The 13,366-nt window shown below is 41.7% G+C and overlaps 1 protein-coding gene across 2 annotated transcripts in view; it reads right to left on the bottom strand.

Moving 5' to 3' along the window:
• Window positions 1-1,119: 1,119 nt before the first annotated feature.
• Window positions 1,120-13,366, bottom strand: part of uggt2 (UDP-glucose glycoprotein glucosyltransferase 2) — a 56,879-nt gene continuing 44,632 nt past the window's right edge. For both annotated transcript variants that reach the window (XM_033617073.2, XM_033617074.2), the window contains 8 exons: window positions 8,180-8,284; window positions 7,959-8,043; window positions 6,338-6,520; window positions 6,006-6,166; window positions 3,762-3,876; window positions 3,528-3,644; window positions 1,425-1,590; window positions 1,120-1,283 (listed from right to left, as the gene is read on the bottom strand). In XM_033617073.2, the coding sequence (XP_033472964.2) occupies window positions 1,258-1,283; window positions 1,425-1,590; window positions 3,528-3,644; window positions 3,762-3,876; window positions 6,006-6,166; window positions 6,338-6,520; window positions 7,959-8,043; window positions 8,180-8,284 (958 nt within the window). In that variant the 3' untranslated portion in view covers window positions 1,120-1,257. The remainder of the gene's footprint in view (window positions 1,284-1,424; window positions 1,591-3,527; window positions 3,645-3,761; window positions 3,877-6,005; window positions 6,167-6,337; window positions 6,521-7,958; window positions 8,044-8,179; window positions 8,285-13,366) is intronic.

Genomic DNA, 13,366 nt, shown 5'->3' with positions numbered 1-13,366 from the left:
CTTGATACAGAGACAGGGTTGATGATGCATGAAAAGCATTGTTTTGATGTTACTATTAGATCCATACTAGATCAATTTTTAATATGATAAACCTTCCCAGGTAGCCAAAATGACCTGGCCCAGAATCGGACCAAACTGGGCATGCCAGATGAACTTAGCCAGGTGGGTCCGGTTGCCCAACTTGGCTGAGACTCAGCATGAATGAGAGCCAGAATCAGGCCAAATTAGCTAGACGTATTCCAGCTGCCATCACTGGGCTGTTATCAGAAATGACCTGGCCCAGCATCTGCCCAAACTCGGCGTGCCAGATGAAATTAGCCAGGTCGCATCTGGTTATCTGACTCAGCTGAAACTCGGCATGAATGATGACCCAGAATTGGGCCAAATCAGCTGGCCTGATTCCGGCTGCCAACACTGCCAGAAATGACCTGGCCCAGCATCGGCCCAAACTCTGTAAGCCGGATGTAATTAGCTGGGCTGCATCTGGTTGCCTGACTCGGCAAAGATTTGGCATGAATGACACCCCAGAATGAGGCCAAATCAGCTGGCCTGATTATGGCTGCCGACTCAAATAGTCTTGGAGTGAGAAAAAATAAAAACGACACTCCCCTGCTCTCCCAAAAAAGGTAAAAAAAATAATAACACCCAATAATTATCGTACAGTCCCTAACTTCTAATGTAACAACTTTGCGGCAAGTTATGAAATTTACAAACAGACTAGCTTTATGTCAGTCACAACTTTGGTGCGGGCATTTCAGTCAACATCAAATCAAGAAATCAGCATTTTGAAACGTAATTTTCCATAACATATATATATATAAAAACAAACATTACACTGTAAGATTAGATTCTCAGACATGTGCCTTCTCCATTTGATTCTTTGCATACATCATCAGTGCAATATATGCCAACTATTTTCTCAAACACGCCTAATAAGAGTGCTGTGACTGACCTCACCTCATTATTCCCTCTCTGCTCACTTCATTCTCCGGTAACCACGTACGTTGCTGTAAGTGCTGAGAACACACCACAGGTTCACAGTTGGCAGTTAACACTTAAATCAGGTGTTAATTTTGTAAGACGTATCGACTGCCGAAGCAGATATGGCATCTCTGAAAATATCCCATCCTTCTCCCCGGCTGAGGATGCAACGCTCTGTGGCTAAGTTTAGATGGAATTGTCAGTCTTCAAGCTTCACAGGTGGCCGGCTTGCAAAAGGTGCTGCCTCCTTTCTCTTCAGCATGGTGCTGGCAGGCACTAAAGTTCATCACGCCGGTTGTCGGCTGTGCAGAGGGCGGGGTGGAAAGAAATAATGAAAATGTGCACCATGGTGAGAGACAGACATACTGGCCAAGAGAGGTTGATTGAGGATAGATATTTCTGTCTTATAACAAAGACAATAAACAGTGATAATCTTTTCTAACCTTTTTTATGTTGTGAGGACGATGGAGTCTGTTTTTGTGTCGCTGTGTCTTCTTGTTCCTGGACACGTCTCAGCAGCTGTTTTATCTCGTTGTCATATTCAACCCACTCAGGTACGATCCTTGCTGCGGCTGTTAACTTGGGCTCCTTGGTCTTTGGGTTATTGCACTGCAGCAGGGACAAGCAGACAAAACACATCACTCACGCCACCAGCGCCACTTTCCCCCAACAAGTCATACTGCCATTCCCTGCACTGTCTGTGGCAGGCATTTGAACCTAATTTGATTTCCAATTCTGTTAAAAGGACATTAGCCCATGTCTTGTGTCTGAATTACCAAGTGGTGTCCTATACCACAACGAGACAATGCCTCCTATTCCAGCCTACTGGAGCCCGTCCAGTAATTCTCTAAATTAGTTTAGGAGACTTCAGGATTGCTCCTCAGTTGTCTCCTAAATGCCAAGTGCCTCATGGACAATAATGGCTGGGAAATATGCTCCTGCTTTTCAGAGCAGCTACAGCTCACTATTATGACCAAAAACAGCCACACACATAATATAAATATAAATATCTAATAACTTTTATCAATTATCAGCATGTTTCCACACAAAAGAATCATTAAAATACAGACACAGAGGATTTTACTACCCAATAAAAGGAGTAATTGGATGTGATCATACATTCTGTAGCAATCCCTGAGGTGTGCCAGTGAGCTTTCCCCACATACTGTTCAGTGTAGATCTCACTGCTCTGGGATTTAACCAAGCCCTCAGGAACACTGCTTGGCCTTGCCTCTAATTTTGCCTAGTGGTCACTTGCAGTATTACAGCAAACAAAAAAAAAAAAAAAAAAAAAAAAAATCCCCTGCAGCCCAAAAAGCATTTTCCCCACAGACCACCATTATAAAAGACACATCTGTAAAACTTTAAAACACCTTGAACTGCAAACACGCTCAGTTATGACTCTTTCTATTATGCGCTTTTGAGCCCTGGACGTTTCATATTTCTAAAACTTTCCTCAAGCCGAGAAAAGCAATGTAAAAAATCCATGAAGCCGTCTCAATGGAAAATTTGCTGGCTGGGCGAGACCTCGTAGGCAGAGCCAGCAGAAGAAACACTACTGCACATATTCAGTGGGCCACAAACTGCAGATGTAAACCTGGAAGCTAGAAAGCTAGCTGTCATTGGACTGAATAGGTGCCATTTTGGGGTCCAGTATCCAGATCTAATACAGGGGTCTCTAACGACTTTCAGGCCAAGGACCCCTACTACATATATTAAACTAAGTTGCATATTAAATTTGGCCTGCAATAATGTGTAGAGCGGCCAAAAATGCCGTGTATAAACATATCTCAATATAGTGCATTCAATACCAAGCTATTAAAATAATAAACGTATTGACAGAGTCATGTATTTATACATCATGGATTTATCTGACAAGGATTTATGGGTAACAGTTAGCCTTCTAATGTTGCATTCTCACTAGGTGTGAATAAAACACTTCGCATGAGTGAAGTACATGTAAAGTCAACACAAAGGCACGATTAGATGTGAATTCCTGCTGGGGCAGCATGATGGACGCAACACGAATGACACAGAATGCGCTTATTACGCAGAGCAAATAAAGCCAGTAGCGCGATTTTGCATCATACAGTTATTCGTGAGAGTTGAAAAATCAGAACTTCAGTGACTAATTCGTGCCATGATAGCCAATCGGCATTGAGGTCCTTGGGTAATGTATGATGCTGAGGACGTACTGGCCTAAGTTCATTCATCGATTCAGCAGTTTCATGCATATGAAGCAAGTCAACACAAAATATTCTAGTGTTCAAACTCACGCAAGTAACGCAATGCGAAAATCCGCATTGCGTTTGGTATGAGCAGAACATAATGTGTACAAATAAATAGGCCAATTTATCTTGGCTAATAATGTGTTGGATTTGTGTTAATGTGTATTTTTCAGGTATATTTTAATTTGGATTTTTTTTTTTTTTTTTTTTTAAATCAAACTGGAATTTGGCGAGCACCTTACAGTAACTCTGAGGAGCCCCTAGGGGTCACAGGCCCCCCTGTTGTTGACTCATGTAATAATATATCCATGGACTCACCAGGTCTATCGTCTTAGCTGTGACTTTGGAGGTGTCATCACACCACGTCTCACACCACAGCCACTCCTGTGGAAGAGACTTGATGGCCACCTGGTGGATCATGTTGTTAGGAAGGTCCTGAGAAAAATCAGAGAAAAATATATTACTGTGCACAAACTACAACAAACAAACTATATCAGGTGATAAGAAACTCTGCATCATGTAATGCAATGATGTCATCTCTAAGTTACATACCTGGTCCAGGTTGGACAGACTGTTGGGGTCTTGGCTCAGGGCTTGGTACTGGCCTCGTAATCTGTCCCCTGCTGCAATCTTCCTGAACTTCTTTAAATCCACTACATACAGAGCACTGGTTGAAATATAGGAGGAGACGAGACACAGAAAGCAGGTGTGAGAGGAGGAGAATAAAGGAAAGCCCATAGGAATGACTTAATAAAAATAAAAATAATGACTCAATAAAGATAAATACCCCAGGCACTTTGAGATAATTGTACCTAACGTGGCATATTAATAAACCCAACCATGTAGACTGTGTAGTTTCACTTATTAGATTTAAGTCTGCCAGAGGACATTCGCTACCTTATGTTTTCCCTGGACTCGCTGATGCGGATCAGTCACTTTTGTCCTGCCCCTCAGAGCTGAGCATCACACTGGCATCCAATCAAATCACTGAAGCTCTGGGGCTTTTTCCCATCCTCATAAGGCAGAGGTAAACTTGTGCAAACTCTCTGTTCATCTGCTGGCTGCCACCTTATTAGCCTTCACATTGAGAGACTGAGACCTCGGTGCCACATGCCAAGCAAGGAGATGAACTTTTTATTTCATACCTGGAGCTTGATTTAATAGAACACAGCAATGTACAGATGGCTGATACTAAAATACAGCCACAACAAGTGCAGCTATAATTGGTGGGGTCCAATCACCATGGAAACTGGATAACACAGTACTGTAGAGTAGCCACTATTTCTTTTACTTTTTTACAGGTGAGCTTTTAGTAACCATCCATCCATTTTCATCTGCTTATCCAGGGCTGGGTTGCAGGGGCAGCAGGCCAAGCAAAGTACCCCAGACGCCCCTCTCTCCAGCAACGCTTTCCAGCTCCTCCTGAGGTGTTCCCGGGCCAGATGAGATATGTAATCCCTCCAGTGTGATCTGGGTCTGCCCCGTTGCCTCCTACCATTGAGACGTGCCTGAACCACCTCCAGCGGGAGGCGCCCAGGAGGCATCCTGATCACATGCCCGAACCACCTCAACTGACCACTCTAGACGCAAAGGAGCAGCGGCTCTACTCCGCACTCCCTCCAGATGTCTGAGCTCCTTACCCTATCTCTAAGGCTGAGCCCAGCCACCCCACGGAGGAAACTCATTTCGGCCGCTTGTATCCGCAACCTCATTCTTTCGGCCACTACTCAGAGCTCATGACCACAGGTGAGGGTTAGGATGTAGATGGACCAGTAAATCCAAAGTTTCACCTTCCTGCTCAGCTCCCTCGTCACCATGACAGTCTGGCGCAGCGCCTGCATCACTGCAGAAGCCGCACCAAACATGCCGATCCATCTCATGCTCCATTCTACCCTCACACGTGAACAAGACCCGAGATACTTGAACTCCCTCGCTTGAGGCAGTAACTTCCTCCCAACCTGAAGGGGGCAATCCACCGGTTTCCGGTAACCGACTATCAAATTAATGAGCAACTAATTTGATTAGCGATTAATCGGTTTGAGTATTTCTTAAGAAAAAAAGTAAAATGCTCTGATTCCAGGTTCTTAAGACGGTAAAGTGAATATCTTTGGGTCATCTACAGTGATCTACATTTTCACCATTTTCTGACATTTTATAGACAAACAACTAACTAATCGAAGAAATAATCTGTGTCTCTCAGGAGCGAACTTCTGGCAGACTGGTTATTTTTTACTTCTTGAGCAGGGTAAGATTTTAAAACTTTCTCTTGGACCTACAGTTTCTAAGATCCAAACAGATTGAAGAAAGAAGAACAACAAAAACAACAGCAGTACTCTCAGCCTCTAAATATAACAATACATAAATACATTTCCACTTCCTTCTCTGTCATATTTGGAACTTGGGAAGAGCTAAAAAAAAAAAAAACCCTATTCTTGCAGAATGATGAATAATTCCTCTGGATTATTAACCGAGTGCAAGTCGAAATGTACACAGAAAGTCAAAGATGTATTTTCATGACTGTAAGAGATATATTACATTTGGCAGTATGGTCCCTTCAGAATTCCAGTTATATCTGGCTCTTTTCATTCTGCTTTGCAAAGTACCGAGAGTGTCAGGAAAGTTCCAGCTAGTGAATGACCTATGAGGAAACTGTGGCTGTCGAAGCACAATGTTCTAAATGCTAACATTTTGGTGTTATTCTGGAGAGCAGCAGAACATAAGGTAAAATATCAGAACTCCCTGCTATGCATTCAAAATATTGTGCTGCTACGTTCCACTTCTTTTAAGGCGGTATACCTGATGTGGTATTTCCTGTGTCCTAGATGTGATGCCCAGTAACCGGTTTTCCAGAAGCGATAGCCCTCCATCTCTCTGCGGCTATCACAGAACGGTGTGTAGCCATAAGGAGCACCCTCCAGGTTTAGATCCCTCAACTCCTTCAGATCAGCCCGAACTATCTGTGAGAGAGAGCAAGAACACTGAATAGTACAGAGCACTGACGACACTTCAGCCGTGTTCTCATAAAGCCTTCACACCGGCACTGGGGCTGCTATACAGACGAGTCTCTCACTTTCAGACACACACTTACACATGGCTCTTTTCCTATTTCACTTCAATTTGAACCTTACCTGATCAGCGTCCACAAAGATGATCTTGTCGACAGCCAAAGGGAACAGAACATCCAGGAAGAGGATCTTGTATCCCCAGATAATGCGCTGCTTCTCAGTCTGCTGGTGGAGCCAGCGGGGCCATTTGTACTGTACCAGCTCGTACTGAAAGCCGTACGCCTCGGCCATGTGAGAGATGGTCTCCTAAAAACACCAAACACAAACAACAAACACAAACACCAGAGGTTATGTGTGATATCCAAAACAAAAGCACTTTTTAGGGTAACTCAATATTTAAAGAATATGCTATTATGCTTCTGTTATTCAGGTGGAAAGCCTCACATAAATTAATAAGAAGTGAGACTACACTGTGGGATATTCACGGTGGCTTACTGTGGTTATAGTATGGGCTGTTACATTCAAACCTTACATTGAGGTTTTTAAATGAAGCTTCGAAAGTCTCTCGTCATATTCTGTGACATGATTTTTAAATCCCAAATTTGAATAAGGTGATTCATTGGATTTAGACAAGAAATTAAATCAACTTTCTTTAATGAATAAATGTAATTTATTGTGCTGTTAGATTGCTGTTAGACCGCTCTCTTAATACAGGTACGTGCCCCTCTTTGTGTACGGCAAGCAGGAGAGCAAACGGTTACTTTGGTCGCAGTGAAAACATTTTATTTTGAAAGGCTTTAAGTCAAAAAATATGGATTAAAGGAGATATATATTTAGATAAAACCATGTGAATTTTGGAAATGATTTTGACTTTTGGACTTTTAAGCGCTCGGGCGTGATTGAAAATGTTTGGGTCACATGACTTGGAAACCTTGGAAATCTTAAGCAGCCACCACTGAAATCTAATTCCACAAATAGTATAGTACTAACATGAGTGTAGCCGAATCTTTTCTGCAACTGTGCAGACATACTGGGTTTAAACACAATTAATAGACATGCTAAAAAAGCTTTCAATTATTTGGTACAGCCTTAGTTGTAGGCACATGGTTTCATTACAGACAATTATGATTAGCTGTTGAATCAACAACAGTGTGTCACAAACAAAATTAGTAGGAGGATATGTTTGGATTATGTGAAGAAAAACAGGTGGAGAACATGCAAACATATTGCCCATTAGAAAACAGACACTGCTGCTTAGTTTATGTGGCCCACCCGAGGCCAGCCATTGATAGGTGGCTGTGTTACAAGCACAAAAAGGCAGATAAGGAAGAATAATTCCTACAGTGTATATATAGTTTTCAGAGTTATTAGCACTCTTTTGGTATAAAAATGCCTGTTAGCCAAACCATAATGCAAGGCTGAAGCTAACAGATGTTTGATGTATAGTAAAAAACATCTGGACATATAAATAAATCTGTATTCAGTAAAGATGTCATGAACGTCGTGAGCATAAAAACTGATTGAAAAGTTTTTGCGACTCAACAAGTGTCACAGAGGGAAGTAATTGTAGATTCACACAAATAGAAAATCTAATATTAAACACAGACCATTACAGCGGAGGGAACAAGCCAAAAGATACTTTCTTGCAGAGTATAAATAAAGCTCTGAAGAACTCAGCTGAAGTTATTTTGAACAAACAGGAACAACTGAATGCTTGTATGAAGTCATGAAGCGAGGGAAGAACCTTGAAAGATGGCGAGAGGTAATTCTTGAGGAACCAGAACTTGACGGGTGTGTTTGTATGCCGAAGGACGGACAGCATCATTATTCTGAAAAAAAATAAATAAATAAATAAATAAATAAATAAAAAATAAAAAAAGAATCAAGGATCAGGGCAAAAAGGAATGTATCATGTAGAGGCTGAAATGTAAGTGTGTGCAAGTGTCTGAACTGAGAGTGACTCACCTCAGAAAGCGCTCGTACAAATGGCCCGAGGCCACGGAAAATATGTTAAGAACATCCTCTTTCTTCTTCTCTCCATCATCCTTCTTGGCCCCACCACCTGTGATGCTGTAAACGAGACCATGATACATGAGCGTCTTGTGTTTCTTTTTCCATATAGTGACAGTATATCTGACGTAAGCCAGTAGCTACCATGCTTTTGTAGAGCCAGGAGTAAATACAATAAAAACAGCCAGTAGAAAACATTTAAAAACACACCATGCAAGACTGTGCGGCAAACTGAGGTGTTTTCTTTAAAATAAAATGATAATGAAGGACAGCTGTGATTTTAACAGCAGTTCAGTTCTCCTGCTGGGACGTATAATTATCCTGTTAGAACAGACACAGTTAAAACAGCTTTAACATTTAATCTGCTTCTTATTCTTATGTTCCCACATAGCTAATAGAGCCCACAGGGTGAAGAAAATGATCTAAAATGACTAATTTGTATCGGCCACTTTATTAGGTACACCTGTTCAACTGCTCATCAACACAAATAGCTAATCAGCCAATCACGTGGCTGCAACTCAGTGCATTTAGGCATGTAGACATGGTCGACCTGCTGAAGTTCAAACTGAGCATCAGAATGGGGAAGAAAGGTGATTTAAGTGACTTTGAATGTAGCATGGTTGTTGGTGCCAGATGGGCTGGTCTGTCAGAAACTGCTGATCTACTGGGATTTTCACACACAACCATCTCTAGGGTTCACAGAGGATGGTCCCAAAAAAGAAAATATCCAGTGAGCTGCAGTTCTCTGGGTGAAAATGCCTTGTTGATGCCAGAGGTCAGAGGAGAATGGCCAGACTGGTTCAAGATGATAGAAAGGCAACAGCAACTCAAATAACCACTGGTTACAACCAAGGTCTGCAGAAGACCATCTCTGAACCAACAACACGTCCAACCTTGAAGCAGATGAGCTACAGCAGCAGAAGACCACACCAGGTGCCACCCCTGTCAGCTAACAACAGGAAACTGAGGCTACAATTCACACAGGCTCACCAAAACTGGACAATAGAAGATTGGAAAAACGTTGCCTGGTCTGATGAGTCTGGATTTCTGCTGCGACATTCAGATGGTAGGGTCAGAATGTGGTGTAAACAACATGAAAGCATGGATCCATCCTGCCTTGTATCAACAGTTAGGCTGTTGGTGGTGGTGTAATGGTGTGGGGGATATTTTCTTGGCACACTTTGGGCCCCTTAGTACCAACTGAGCATGGTTTAAACACCACAGCCTACCTGAGTATTGTTGCTGACCGTGTCCATCCCTTTATGACCACAGTGTACCCATCTTCTGATGGCTACTTCCAGCAGGATAACGCACCATGTCAAAAAGCTCAAATCATCTCAAACTGGTTTCTTGAACATGACAATGTGTTCACTGTACTCCAGTGGCCTCCACAGTCACCAGATCTCAATCCAGTAGAGCACCTTTGGGATCTATGCCACAAAGAATTAAGGCAGTTCTGAAGACAAAAGGGAGTCCAACCAAGTACTAGCAAGGTGTACTTAATAAAGTGGCCTGTGTATTTTGATGCAAGAATAGATATTGTCTTAAATTTTTGATATAATATTTTAAGTGTCTTTTCCTGGTTTTCAAGGCTGCATTACAGTGAAGTGATGTGTTTTCTGAACTTACCAGGCTGTTCTGGCTGTTCCTAGTCATTATATCCACATTACTGATGATAACCAAAAATCTCATTGTGTAAATATTTTGTGAAAACATCAATTGTCAACCCTACACAATCGTTACAATATCAACATTGAGTAATCTGGTCAAAAATATTGTTATGTTTGAGTTTCTCTGTATATCATCCAGCCCTAGTCCAAACACACTGGAGGCAGACCACTTCAAATGTGGGTAATTGCAGAGTTTCTCCTCCAACTTTGGTGTTCGATGAGCTACATAAATACCAATCCAGCGAGAAAGACAGAAAAAACTCACTTCGCCTTAGGGTAAAAAAATAGCCCAAAGCATCATTTTATACAACTTGCCCACTCAAAGATAGTGCCTATCAAACCAGTCCATTAACTTTCAGACTCAGTTACATCTATGTGAGCGTTAGCACCAATTAATCGACATTTGAAAATCTATGTTACCTCCTAGATTAATTAAAATGTTTTCAGGTTGAGATACCATCACATACAGTAAAATCCAAAGGACACGGTCCACACTCTATTGAAGAGCAGTGGCTCATGATGCAAGGCACATTTAGCGGACAGAAATCAGGACTTGCGCTGGAGGGTAGATGTGTTTGCAGTCAAACTGTGTGTCCTTGTCTGTAACAGACTGCTGATGAGGGAAGGAGTGTCTCTCCCACACTCAATCACAACCACAGCCTGGGCCCCGAGGCTCCAGGAAGACACCAGTGAGTGAGAGAGAGGTGTGAAGGGAGGGGTGGGAGCATACTGTTTGTCTCCTCATGTCCTCTAAAACCAACTCTGACACACACATACGAGAGACTGGCTGGTAAGCAAGTCACATCCATAAAACACAAACTCAGTGATGACCCAAAACACAGCACAACTTTTTCTCACCATTTTGTAGTCACTTGTTTTTGAAAACATTTAGTGAATTTCTCTGCCCTCTCAAACCAAAGCACTGCTCTCTGTAGTTGAGCAGTTGTGCTTTTGGGGAGTCACCACACATCTGTAGAGTCTGGGGATACCGACTGCCTGCCATGACTAAGCCAGCCATTATGAAGGGCCTCCAGCACTACAGTGGAGCCCCCCAGATAAGCAGCTTTAGAAGGTCAGGTGAGAGCCCGTTTGGCTGACTCACTCGAGATAATCTGGACCTCTGGAAGGATCCATAAAGCTCTGGGTAAATCCTGAGCAGTGGACAACATCAACCGGACATAACTCGACTTCTGTTTTTCCTCCAACTCTGTAGACTGAGCAGAATTATTCTCTAACATCTGTGAGGAGATGATCTAAAGACAAACAAGATCTGCCACTGAGCGACTAAAAGACAGATAGCTGATGTATAGTACATAAGGATGGTAAATAATAACCGTACTTTGCACATTATGCCTACCATACACTAGAACAGTGGTTCCCAATTGGTCCAGCCACGGGGCCCAGATTTCTCCTTAGTCATTAGTTCTAGGTCCACACAGTTCAATACATTCGGCATCATACTTGTGTTTGGCCGTGTTGTCAATAGGGTTGCAGTGATATACCGGTTTTAAGGTATACTGTGGTATAAAAGTTGATGGTTATTATACCGTGTACATTTGCTTATCTAGGATATTGAAAAAAAATGCAACTGGACAGAGAATCTCCACTTTAATTCAGTTATTTTCTACATATCCTTCCATTAACAAAATGGTTTCAAGTTTCAATTATGGTAATAAAACATTTGTTCAACTGACAATAACCCTTCCATTTTCATTCCTTTAAGGGTCATTCTGATTTATAGAAATATAAATTCTGTAATGCCATGATACTGTCAAACAGCAATATTTGCTGAGACAGTTATTGTACTGTGAAAATCTCATGACCCCAGTCAACGAACTAGATTGCTGTCTCTGTGAAGTAGCTGTCCATTAGTCACTCCACATCAAGAAACCGCACTTCAAAAAAAAGCTCTGTGCTGGAAATTCGTTGTACTTAAAAATAAAGAATGTTTTTTTTCAAACTTGACACATTTGCAAGTCACTTGCGGACCATTCAGACTGAACCCGTGACCCACTTTTGGACCTTGACCCACCAGTTGGGAATCACTGCACTAGAGCACTTTGAAAAGACAAAAGACTAAGAGATTTTGAGACCGCAGATCTTGCAGGGTCAATATTTTCCAGACTACAACTAGATTCCCTTTGAGATTATTCCCCATCCTCCTGCTAGTGGAAAATATTGTGCCAAACTCCCGTTGGGAAATACGACATATCAACAATTCTTTACATTGCCGCAAAAGCACATCATTCTATAAACACAAGACAAAAGGTGTCTTTTGTCAACAGTATCCTTATATATTCTGCATCAATATAATCCAAAAAGATAAACTGTATGTGCATAGTACAAACTGTACATTTTGGATTTGTTCACCTCAACTTGCTACCAGCCTCCATTGGTTAGTGCACTAAAATAAGTGGTGGTCCGTGGATCAGATACACACCCAATTACACACCAACTTCACAACCCCACCAATTTCTCCTCCTATTCCTCAGCACAAGAGAACCAAGACTTGTTCATGTTCTTACGCTTCCCTAGAGTCTACTTTAAATTTACAGTCTACCCGGTTCACTGCTTCGTGTTAGGTGCTGGAGAGAGTGCAGCTACTACTGTAGTTGTTGACAGTGTCCACGTTATTGAACTCCACTATCTGAATGAGCCAAGACTACAAACTTACATTATTGAATATGTCTGATTTTACCACAATGTCAAGATGAGAAAAAGACTCAATATACAAACCTTATATCAAAAGATAGAGATCACATAAGCTCTCCACAACTCTAGCATATTGCCACATTGGAAATTTTTCTGCAACAGTGAAATTGCTTGAAAAGCCGTGAAAAGCTTGCATTATTTTCCGATGTTTTCCAGGGTCCTTCACCAACAGCTTCAAAATTAAAATCCCAAACCATCCAAAACAGTAACAAAGCAAGAAAAGACCACAAGAGAAAACACTCTATTAAGAGACAGCGTTTGGGGACAGCATTGGCCATGGCACCCAGTCTACAGCGAAGTTGTAAAGACAAGGTCATGAATGGCTAAGCATGACTGCACTGAAAGCAACACATTAGATGCTGATTAGTTTTGTCAGGAATAAAGTAAAAAAAACTGCAAAATATTTTCCAGGTCATATTCGGCTTAAGTTATTTTTGGCTAATATTTTCTCTGCAAAGTTTTTCAAAGTATTTTGCAGAGAAACAAGTAAGGAAAACATGTCCACAGAAGAAAAATTCCTTCCCCACATTGTAACCACCAACATAAGCCCACAGACAAAACCACATTGTGGTTTCTCCGCCATGGAAAGCATCACAACAACTTACTACTCCGAAATGCAGTTCATCTTCTGAGCTATGTGGTCTGCAGAACATGTTTTGCATTTGACAAAAGCTGCAGAAAATCATCCTTGCTCACCTCTCAACAGTAAACACACAGCAAATACATGTTATATAACAACCCTGCCTATTATCTGGATTCA

The sequence above is a fragment of the Epinephelus lanceolatus genome, chromosome 14, assembly GCF_041903045.1.
Source record: "Epinephelus lanceolatus isolate andai-2023 chromosome 14, ASM4190304v1, whole genome shotgun sequence".
Classification (NCBI taxonomy): domain Eukaryota; kingdom Metazoa; phylum Chordata; class Actinopteri; order Perciformes; family Serranidae; genus Epinephelus; species Epinephelus lanceolatus.
Note: the sequence above shows the minus strand (reverse complement) of the source record. Positions and strands in the feature narration are given on the sequence as shown.